A 12,237-nucleotide genomic window follows, 5' to 3' on the forward strand; every position below is an offset into this window, starting at 1 on the left:
TTCACAAGTTTTTACCACAACTGAGTGAGTAGTCCACACCAATAATTTTATGGCTTTAGTAGTTCAGCTTTCCTCGTACAACATAACCATTCGATATTGTTTGTTTATTAATCCTTTTTTTTTTTTTAATTATGTGATTTTTTTTCTTTGCTTAAAATTGTTATATGACCATAAATTAAATTTGTTTTTTGCAATATTTCAGGTTTGAATTTCCAGAACAGCTGAATTTAGAAGAATTTTTAAAAAGTGATGAAGACACTGGACCGCCTATCTACACTTTGCATGCTGTGTTAGTTCACAGTGGCGATAATCATGGCGGACATTATGTAGTGTTTATAAATCCGAAAGGCGATGGAAAGGTAATTTATTATAGCAACAGTTTTATTTATTTTTTTTAAATTACGATTGGTGTTTGTTATTGATTCATTTTATTTTGTTTTTAGTGGTGTAAATTTGATGATGATGTTGTGTCTCGCTGTTCTAAACAAGAAGCTGTTGATCATAATTTTGGTGGCCAAGAAGAAGATTTAACTGTCAAACATTGTACAAATGCTTATATGTTAGTGTATATAAAAGATAGTGCAATAAGTTAGTTTCATTTTTTGCTTAATAAGATATTTATGAGTGCTACAGTAATAATTCATTATTTTTCCTGTACTTAATCTTATTGTAATTACAGCTGATGTGTTGCAACCAGTTACAGAGCAAGATATACCAGATCAATTAGTAGACAGACTCCAAGAAGAAAGGTTAGGTTTTTGTCATATATATAAGTTTACACTCTTTAGTACAATCCTCATTACTGTTTTCTTTCTTTATAATACAGGGATGAGATTCTTCCTCGGATTCGCGGATTTCCGCTTTTTCTCAGATTTTTCCATTTTTTCCGCTAATTTCAGCTGAAATTTTTTTTGCACAAGTTATTATATTTTATGAGGAATTTAATTTTCCGCTGAGTGAAATTATTGAAGTCCTCATTCCTCGCTCTGAAGTTTCTCTAAAAATCATTTCCTTGGGATAAAACTGGTTGACCTTTATACAGGGATGAGATTTTCATCTCTTTTGTCTCTCGAATTTCAGCCTTTTTATCAAAAACTCAGATTCTCTAAAAATTTGGTTTTTTTTTAATCATTTATAAATATCCCGTTTTTTTTTAAATTCAGTCGTTGAAGTCAAATTATTATATTTATTTACGATTTTCAAAGAAAAACAGAAAATTCAAACTACGTCCTAGCTGCTAATCCTTTCGCATGTTTACTTATATTAGCTATTTTCTCCGATTTCACGCACAGAAAATAAGATTTTCCGTATTTTTTATCCGTCGGCGGGATAGCTCGCATTTTCGTAATTTAGACGTCGCTGCTTCTTGCATTCTGGAGAGAAAGCAAACAAAAAAAGCGAAAAAAAATAGAGGTGGATTTGTGGTGAAAATATTTTCTTGCTCATTCAATTAATCTTGTAAATTTTTATTTATTGTGTAAACAAAAAACAATTCAAACAAGCCTTTTAGAAATCAGAAGTCCAGACTCTGCAAATATCTCGATTTTTATTCACGCGATTTTAATATCAATCATCGATTTTCGTATTTACCTGATTTAAAAGTTGAACGTTGCGATTCTTATTCAGGCCATTTAAATATTGTACATTGCGATTCTTATTTACGAGATTAAAAACCCAATATCGCGCTTTGTATTTACGAGCTTTTAAAACCCCATGTAGCTACGCGAGCTTAAAATCCAATGTCGTGATTCGTTTTTGCGGTTGTAATATCGCGCGATTTTAAAATTATGCATCTTGATTTAAAAATTACGCATCATGATTTCTATTTTCGCATTTTTTAAATTCGATTTAGAGTTTCATATTCACGTGATTTAAAAGCCTCATATCGGGATTTATAATCACATGAATTACAAGTTTAAACAGAAATTTGACAAAAAAAGTGCGATTTATATATATATATATATATATTCTTGGATTTCCTCTTTTTTACTTGCTGACTACTCTCATCCCTGATAATAGTACCAAAGAAAATGAAAAAAAAAAATCACTCCAAAAGTAGACTTAAAATATTTTTTGGCTTTCAAATCGAACATTTTTTCCTTGTTGATCAATACCAAAAGTCTAAAGGAAATTATTCAAACCACTGGAATATTTGATATTACGCTCAACATGCTTGAAGCATCTATTGATGAAGAAATAGTGACAGGTCCATTCATTTTTATCCTTGGTGTAATCTATGATAATAACAATAGAGAATATTGTTACTTTTTTTTTTATAATTGAGAATCTTCTAATGGAAGTTAGTCTCCTGTATGCTTTCATTCCTCTTTGTGAATTTGATTACGAAGCAATCAATACATTTTATTTATTTGTTTTTAGAAATGTTGTATTAAGTAGTTCATTTTGGAATTAAAACACATGGTTGTCATAACTTCTTGATTTTATGTTTGTTCAAACCAGAGATGGTGGATCTTTTTCAATTAGTATGCCAGTTAAATAAGGATTTATTATTTTAGGGATTCTAGTGTGTCATTTGTTGCTCAAGCTTGACATTTTCTCTTTAAAAAACTAGAGTTCAATTCGAAAACAGCTGCATAGAATTTGCAAGTTTTGTAATTCAGTTTGGATTATCTCTTTACATCTCATCTTTCTTTTTTCCTTTTCACACTCACTCATTTTTCCTTTTCGAGCAAAAGTCATTTTCCCTTACAATCTGGAAAATGTCATTGTGCTAATACCCATAATCACTTCTATTTGCTGCTGGTAATAGATTTGTTTATTTTTGAAATATTATTGAATATAAGTAACTTAATCTGAACTTCTTACATACCACTGAAATACCTATGTACCACCTAATGGCACTCATTGCATGGGTTTGCCCTCTCTGACTTAGGCTTTGAGATTCTCTGAAACATATGTTAATTGTCAAAAATGACTAGACCTTACAGGCGTAACGCTATGGGTTTCAAAAAGAAATTTAAAATTTTGAATGAAATGAATATCAGAATCGGAAATTATAAGAAATAAAAGCAAATGATGCTGTCTGATTTTTGGAAAGAACTGAGTCTTGTAAATTTTTCTACCCTTAAATATACTTTTAACCCTAAAAGGTCAATTTTTTTTTATGAAGTCTTCCCTCCTTGTCCAATTATTTTTGAAACAAAGAAAGTAGACTTAAACTAAAACAGAAATAAATCAGTAAAGAATAATGCAATCCTATATTTTTTAAAAGATATAAACTTTTAGAAGCAAAACAATTGGTAGATGTTTTTAATTAATTTATATCTATGTATAATATTTTAAAAATTCCAATTTAAATTTTTTACCTTGTTATAATTATTTTAAGTTTTTATTAAAAATTAATTATTAAAATGAAAACAAAATATTTTTAAAAAAAATTCTACTAAGCTTTATATAAATAGTCTTAAATAACATATTTTAACTATAAAATAATAAAACAATTATGAATTTTTTTCTAAAAGTTTAAATCTTGTAAAAAATTTAAACTAATGAATAATATATTTATGTGTTGAATAAAACATACTAAATATTTATCAATCTTATTAGATCAGAAATCTAGAAATATAAATGAAATATCTCAACTCTGATTTGAATCTCTCCCATCTCTCAATTAAAGGGCAGATAGCTTAACTGTTATGCCACAATTCCATGTGACAGGGATGAGATTCTTCCGCGGATTCGCAGATTTCCGCTTTTTTTCAGATTTTTCCATTTTTCCCGCTAATTTCCGCGGAAATTTTTTTTTGCACAAGTAAAAATGTTTTATGAGGAATTTAATTTTCCGCGGAGGGAAATTATTGAAGTCCCTTTTCCTCCCTCTGAAGTTTCTCTAAAAATCATTTACTTAGGATAAAACTGGTTGACCTTTATACAGGGATGAGATTTTTTTTGTCTCTCGAATTTCAGCCTTTTTATCAAAAACTCCGATTCTCTAAAAGTTTCGTTTTTTTAAATAAATATCCCTTTTTTTTTAAATTCAGTCATTGAAGTAAAATAATTATATTTATTTACGATTTTCAAAGATAAACAGAAAATTCAATCTACGCCCTAGCTGCTAACCCTTCCGCATTTTTACTTATTTTAGCTATTTTCTCCGATTTCACGCACAGAAAATAAGATTTTCCGTATTTTTTATCCGTCGGCTGGATAGCTCGTATTTTCGTAATTCAGACGTCGCTGCTTCTTGTATTCTGGCGTGAAAACAAACAAAAAAGAGGAAAAAAATAGAGGTGATTTGCGGTGAGAATATTTATTTGCTCATTCAATTAATCTTGTAAATTTTTATTTATTATGTCTAAACAAAAACAATACAAACAAGCCTTTTAGAAATCACAAGTCCAGACTCTGAAAATATTTCGATTTTTATTCACGCGATTTTAATATCAATCATCGATTTTCGTATTTACCTGATTTAAAAGTTGCACATTGCGATTCTTATTTACGCTATTTAATTATCGTATATTATGATTCTTATTTACGACATTTAAAACCCAATATCGTGTTTTGTATTTATGCATTTTTAAAATCGCGATTTTATTATCAAATCTCGATTTTCGCATTTACCTGATTTAAAAGTTGAACGTTGCGATTCTTATTCAGGCGATTTAAATATTGTACATTGCGATTCTTACTTACGAGATTTAAAAAATCAATATCGCGATTTGTATTTACGAGCTTTTAAAGCCCTATGTAGCAATTCGTATTCACGCGAGCTTAAAATCCAATATCGTGATTCGTTTTTGTGATTGTAATATCGCGCGATTTAAAAATTATGCATCGTGATCAAACAATTAAAAAATCATGATTTGTATTTTCGCATTTTTTAAATTCGATGTAGAGTTTCCTATTTACGTGATTTAAAAGTCTCATATCGGGATTTATATTCACATGGTTTACAAGCTTAAAAATCGCAATTTTTTATATATATATATTTATTTATTTTTGGGATTTCCTCTTTTTTACTTTCTGACTGCTCTCATCCCCGATGTGAACTAAGGAGTTCATCATTTTTCAGTAAATGATATAAAACTTTGACACCAGGCAGCAGTAACTGCAAATTTTTACTCTTATCCAAGGTTTTCAACCTTTCCCTTTAATTTGAGCAGCTTTATCTCGTTTCAATACGGGTGTACACTTTCCTCATAAAAGAAAGTCGTTGAAAGATTTGACCTTTATCTCTGTTCTAAACAATAAGGAATCTGTGTTTACCTAAAAAATGACACCATATTTTTAACTCGAATACGGTTTGGGACAAACCGGGACTTCAAGTTTTCTAATTCATTTGGTTACATGTATATTACTGAATTATCAATTAACCGAGATAATGAAGCAAGACTTTTTTACCTTTCATTCATATTTTTAATCTTTTCTATTATTATACTAAATACATTTGCTAATGATAAGCATTTTCTCAAATAATTATTTTTAAAATTAAATGGTACCTAATTATTTTTGTACATTTTAGGCGACAAGAGGCTTTACGGAGAAAAGAGCGAAATGAAGCCCATTTGTATATGAATGTACAAATAGTTACATCTGATAATTTTTGTGGTCATCAAGGAACAGATTTATATGATCCTGATAAAGTAAATTATAGGTACACTATTACAATTTCTTATATTTAAAAAAATATAGCTTTGAAAGAAAAAACAGATAATAATTTTTATTCTTTTTGCTATAGATGCTTTAAAATTAAAAAGTTATGTACCTTACGAACTTTCATGGAGATTCTATCTGAACAAATGGTAAGCATTTATTTAGTATTTTATTTTAGCATTCTAATATTCTTTGTTCAATGCCTTAAAAAATCTCAATTTGTGATAATAAAAAATAATAGAGTATTAGTTATCTAAGGGCCAATTAACCTGATTTCTCAGCTTTCTCTAAAAATATTTTTTATCTGAAGGAAATCAAAAATTTGTTTCTTGAAAATTTTTACACTTGCTTTATTCTGCCTTGGAATGCTGGACCAGTTTTATTAGTTTTAAAAAAGGGGACTAAAGCACTCATGCTATTTTTTTAGTAAATTGGAAAGAGTAAGAAAGTTTTTTAAACATGTCCTAAAAAATGAGAAAAATGTATGCTATCCTTACATTAAAAGATTGAAAAAAGGAGAAAACGTAATCAAAATAATTAAATATGGCTCTGAGTGGTCAACTACATTAGTTATTGTATCAGTTTTGAATAAAGGCTATGTAAAACAAAATACACTCTGTGAACTATGCTAAAATTTGTACTGCTGCAAATCCTAATCTCTGTTAAAAGAGGAAAAATAAGTAAACTAAAAAACAACTGTTTTTTTTTCCTTCCAAGTTGCCCAATTGTTCCAAATTTCGTTGATTAATGATCTACTGTATTTTTATCTTTTATTGAAGTTTTCAATACAAAATTTCATTTACAGAAACTTCTTTTTTCTAATAAAAATTTTTAAGAATAAATTTTATCTGGAAAATCAATATTTTGATTTGAAATTAGTTCTTATTTTCAAACTAGGTATTTTACAATTACAGTACTAATTTACTTCTTATTATCTCTATTCAATTTCAAAAATTGTATCTAAAGCTGGGAAAATTTCTTCATAAAAATGTTAATTATCGTACAAAAAATTCAGAATTTTATGAAATAAACTTCTGTGCAGCATTTTATAGATATCTATATAAATGATATTTTTCATATTTGCATGTTAAGATTTTTATAAATGTTTTTTCTGTTTATATTTAGTAGTTTTTTAAATTAAAGAAAATTTTATGTTTTATTTTTAGAAATATCCAATCAATATGATAAGGCCATGGCCCTTAATTTACCGAACGAATCAAACTTGCAGACCTGTAGCAATAGATACTGAAACTGAAGGCAGTAAACCAGTAAGATTAGAATCTATTACACATGTTATTGTTTCATTTGCATTTATTCATATCACTAATTGATTTTTCTCCTATAGATAATAGATATGGCTGATAGCACTAGTCCATGGACAGTTTTCTTAGAAACTGTTGAACCAGATTCTGGAATGCTTTCTATACCAGAATTTGACAAAGATAGTAAGTTTTTCCAATGATAGTATAGATGTATAGCACTTTCTATTTAGCTTATTAATGATAAAACTTTTGCACTTAGTAGGCATTTATAAATGCATAGCTACAACTAGATTTTTTTTATTTAATTCTATGTTTATGAAAACTGATCAGTATATTCAGTGTTCCTCAATTATTTTAATTGATGGTACACTAATATTATCATATTGTCTGTACCTTGCCTATTACTTTACTACTACAGTGATCAACCTTAACCATGCACCAATTTCATCACATACGAGTTCATGTGCAATACGTTAGTAAAGTATTTATTTTCTTTACCTATTTTAAAGGATTGAATTTATTGTATTTGATGCAATTTATGTAGCAGTACATAAACATGACTTGCCAATTGTGAGACTTTTTCTCCAATCGTTTTTACAGTGTGAGATTTGTTAATAAGAAATAGAAATTTTTTCAAATTTGAGAAATTTTTATGTAATTTTTCCCTTTGATCAATTTTAGAGATTAAAAAAAGCTTGTTTGCATCTGTATGCTGTTTTAAAATGATTATGTTGCTTTTTGTATTTCCATTCAATCTGTGATAGCTAATATAATTGATATTAAACTCTTTGATGGATAGGTAAAAAATATAATTTTTTAATTTTATTTTTTCTTGCAGCTGATGTCCTTTTGTTTTTCAAACTGTATGATCCAAGAAATAAAAGAATGTCTTATTGTGGTCATACATATATGTCAATAAATTCCAAAGCTAGTAAGTAACATATTAGGACTTATAAATAATTCCTTTTTGTAGATTGATTATTCATTTTTCCTTAAAAAATTTTTTTTTCTTTTTAATAGGAGCTCTAATACCAATTTTGAATGAAAGAGCTGGCTTTCCAGAAGATACTGAACTTCTTTTGTTTGAGGTGATAAAATTTTTTAGTAAACTTTTAAAAATATTAACAAAATTCTTAAAATAAAAACAATACATGTTTATTATTTTATGTCCACTAACTAGATTATATTTCATTTTTAAATTTTCTTACAATTTTAAATGTTGATAATTATTGCTTGTTATGTACATAACTTAAGGATGATACTGTTGAATGTTAAAATATGACAAAAGTCTGTATTTATATTTTCCCATAACCAGTCCATAAGAACTGGGATTAAAAAAAACTTAAAAATTTTGCCAATTTTACATTAAACAATTCTATAAATGGAAGTTTTTTTTATTTTTAGATTTTTGTTAACGCTAAATCAATTAAAATTTACAATATTTATTAGATCATGTTATTCTCATACTATTTATGCCACTTTAATGCCTTATAACCATGCACTAAAATAAATGCAAACCTCTGTAATCCTAAGTTAATCCTAACTCTGTAATCCTAACATACTAATTAGATAGGTTTATAATCATTTTGACGCATTTGTGTGTTGACAAAATTAGTAAAAGTATAACATGAAATAAAATTAGTGCTGCAGTGGCTGAGGGGATAGAGCATTCGGCTCCCTATGAGGTGACCCAGGTTTGAATCTAAGTGGAAGCTGTTTGATATGAATAATGCTCTCAGTTTGCACGGTTAGTGCTGATGTCAAATATCCACAATGGTATGGGTTAGAATTCTCTTACTGTCGGGGTATAAAGGTGTTCATAGTTTTTCTCTCCATGTAACGCAAATGCGGGTAGTTGAATAAGAAAGTTTTCGATGTCCCAATGCCTGATCCAGGAGTTCCTATTGTCTTCTGGATTGGGTCCAAAATTACAAGGCTACAGAGTTGAACATAGATGCTCAGAGAGCCTCCTGTTCAATGCTGGATTATGAAATAAAATAAGTAATATTGAATGTGAAATTCAAAATGTTGTTGCTCTTCCTCTCTTTTTATATAATTTTTTTTTATCAGAAAAAGAAGTTTTTGAAAGGGAACTCCTTAAGATGCTTCGAATTCCACAATATTTCATTTATTTGAAATTTATTTAATAAAAAATATTTTCATTTAATTATTTACACAGCATGTCATCGATCAGGCACTTTGAAAAAAAACCAAGTACCTTTTTATATAAATTTTGAAAACTTTGAATTTCAATATTTTATAAATTTAGCAAGAATTTTCTTGAAATTTTAAGATAAGCTGGCAATTTTATTAAGAGGCATGACCTTAATAAAATAAAATAAAAAATCTTAACTGCCATAACTCAGTCAAAATTATTAAAAATAGGCATACATAAAAGGTACAATACTGTTAAAAGAATACAAAAGATATTTCAAACATCATTGTTTGTCACTTGAAAGTAGCATACAGAACTGTACTTAATTCTTAAAAACTTAAATCTGAGTATGATATAGATTTTAACAGGAAATGTCAACAAATTTCTTAAGTTTGGGTAAAAAATTGATGCACCTGTAAAAGAAATACTTTTATAATCAACATGCTTGAAAAATTATTATATTTTTACCTGAATAGTTTTTTTTCTTTTTTTTTTCGTTCTCACAGATATAAGCAGTCAACAAAAACTGCAAGATGATTTGTCTTATTGAAACCTTTAGATAGAACTGTACTGAAGCTTAAATGTGCACTCCAAAGTTTTGTTCATTTCTAAAATATTTTCTTTTAAATTTTTTTTTAGGAAGTAAAGCCAAATGTAGTAGAACGTATTGAAAATATAGATATGCCATTAGAAAAAGTTCTAGATGAGCTAATGGATGGTGATATAATTGTTTTCCAAAGGGCAGATTTGAACTTTGCCGATTATGAATTGCCAACAGCTAAGGAGTATTTTCGGTTAGTTATTGCAATTTCTTTTTTTTATATTTATATATTTTTGCATATTTGTTATTTTCTTAATTTTGCTTTTCCTCTATTATCATATTTTGAGTCCAATATTATTGCAAAACATTGCTAATTATTAAATACATGAATGATTCTGGTTATCTTTTATTTTAAACTAGTACACTAATAAAATTTAAAAATATCTATCCCACACCTAATATTTTTTGACATTCAGCCTATGCATCCCATTTCAAATAAATATTAATTTTTAAAGTAAACGAACTGCAAAAATCTCTTGTTCTTCTAGTTATTTCTAGTTTAAATCTCTAGTTCTGAGCAATAAAAAAAATTTAATTCTTTCATGACGTAGAAAAAATTACTTTGAAATTGGACAACATTCAGGGCTGATTGTGATCCGGAAAAAATCCGGATTTCCTTATTTTTCGCTAACCGTCATCCGGAAGTTTCCGGAGATCGAAGGTTCAGACTTTTCAAAAAATCATTGATCACAAAAGTTTCCAGAAATCAAATTTTCAAAGGTGGAACTTAAAAACACAGTTTATTTTATTTGTTTGTAAGGGAGAGCTAGAGAGATACTTTGTAAACTTATATTCAAGATTAATATTAATTTTTTATCAGTAAATAGTTATTATAATCATAAACTCAAGAAAGAAAGACATATTTGTAAATTTCAATTACTTCTCTAGGGCAACATAGGTATGTGTAAAATTTTAAATATATTTTAAGTAAATTAAGAAATATTGAGAAAAAGGAAAAAACCTTGCTTAAATTTTTTTTCTAATTTTTCGATTTAAACTTTTTTTTTTTTACTCAAGAAATTTAACGGAATTTTGACTTGGGCTCTCAATCACCCCTGAACATTAAAAGAAAAGGAAAAAAAAACAGGGCAATTTAAAATTTTCTTTCTCATTACATTTTTAATGAAAGAACGGTTTTTGTAACAAAATATAGTGTATATTTGACTAGCTAATTAATAATCTATAAATATAATTCACTCTTCAATATAATTTTCAAATTTTGGCATATAATGGATTTAACTTTTTTTTAAACAATCTTTCCTATCTTTAAACCTGCTCTTATTGCCAATCTGTGTGAGTTTTTTTAAACTTTTATTCCATTTATAATGTTCTTTTTTTTAGTGATCTTTTTCATCGAGTTGAAGTTATTTTCTGTGATAAAACTATTTCTAACGACCCAGGCTTTACTGTAGAACTTTCCTTGAAAATGAATTATGATCAGGTTTGATAATTTATTTATTTTTCATTTAATTTCAGTTTTTAATTATTTGTATCATGTACCAAAATGTACCAATTAAAACATGTTACCTAGAAATATTGGATACATTAAACTTTTCTTGGTTTATTGTTATTAATAATGAATATAATTTTTTTTTTTTTTTTCAGATGGCTCATGCTGTTGCAACAAAACTCAATACAGATCCCTATCTCTTACAGTTTTTCAAAGCTATAAAGTATGTAACAATAATTTTATTTAACATTATATTAATTAATAACCAGTAATTACATTTAATAAAAAACTTAGTGGTTTCCCTTTTTTTAAGTACTCTTGACAGTTTTTGTCATCTTAATTTACCCTTTAACTGTATTATAAATTAGTTTGTTTTTTTTTTATTCAATAGGTAAGTCAAATGTAAGGATTAAGGTTAAATGTAATCACATTTAATCATTACCAAATGCTAAAAGCTTAGAGAGAATTACATATAGTATTTGATACCAACCCAACAAGCGTAGAGCTTTGTGTTATTTATACATTTTTAAGACTTTTAATATATTTGTACATAATAATTACTCTTGTTAATTAGTAATTTCATTGTAAGGGCTGAATTTATCATCTGAAATATTTACTCAGTGCATACATAGTGTATTCCTTTTAGTTACAGAGATGGTCCAGGCGCTCCACTTCGATGTACTTATGAAGGAACTTTGAAAGAACTCTTGGTTCCAGTAAAAGCTAGGCAACCCAAAAAAATGTATTATCAACAGGTAAGAATGTTTAATAAGTTTCTAGTTTAAGTTATTTGAGTGAAATTAGAGAAACTAAGTATTCCTCCAAATATTTCTACTTTACAAATCATTTCAAAATTCTTTCTTTTATGTATATTTGTCTCTAATAGTAACATGAGAAAGTGGTTTTTCATTGCAAGAAAACCACCAGCTTAAAAATTTTAAAAAATTAAGGACTAACATTCAGAAGGTTGAGACAGTGATGCATTTTATGCATTGAAATTTTTTAAGTAATTTTGTAGTGTTTAACTTTTTAAAAGTATGATGATTTGATTAGTTATAACTTTGGAAATAAGATTTTAAATTGTTCAAACCCTATTTATATAAATAGCCAGTTAGTTAATTTTATTTATATATATATATATATATTTCATTTT

At 27.5% G+C, this 12,237-nt stretch overlaps 1 protein-coding gene across 3 annotated transcripts in view; it reads left to right on the forward strand.

Annotated features, from left to right (window-relative positions):
- The window catches only part of LOC107444438 (Ubiquitin-specific protease 7), a 46,030-nt gene that overhangs the window by 21,227 nt on the left and 12,566 nt on the right, over positions 1-12,237 (forward strand). For all 3 annotated transcript variants that reach the window (XM_016058570.3, XM_016058569.3, XM_071178807.1), the window contains exons 14-26: positions 203-359; positions 444-588; positions 680-749; positions 5,486-5,617; positions 5,702-5,765; positions 6,783-6,884; positions 6,962-7,061; positions 7,717-7,809; positions 7,899-7,966; positions 9,673-9,827; positions 10,976-11,075; positions 11,240-11,307; positions 11,731-11,839. In XM_016058570.3, the coding sequence (XP_015914056.1) occupies positions 203-359; positions 444-588; positions 680-749; positions 5,486-5,617; positions 5,702-5,765; positions 6,783-6,884; positions 6,962-7,061; positions 7,717-7,809; positions 7,899-7,966; positions 9,673-9,827; positions 10,976-11,075; positions 11,240-11,307; positions 11,731-11,839 (1,363 nt within the window). The remainder of the gene's footprint in view (positions 1-202; positions 360-443; positions 589-679; positions 750-5,485; positions 5,618-5,701; positions 5,766-6,782; positions 6,885-6,961; positions 7,062-7,716; positions 7,810-7,898; positions 7,967-9,672; positions 9,828-10,975; positions 11,076-11,239; positions 11,308-11,730; positions 11,840-12,237) is intronic.

This window comes from Parasteatoda tepidariorum, chromosome 1 (assembly GCF_043381705.1).
Source record: "Parasteatoda tepidariorum isolate YZ-2023 chromosome 1, CAS_Ptep_4.0, whole genome shotgun sequence".
NCBI classification, from domain to species: Eukaryota; Metazoa; Arthropoda; class Arachnida; order Araneae; family Theridiidae; genus Parasteatoda; species Parasteatoda tepidariorum.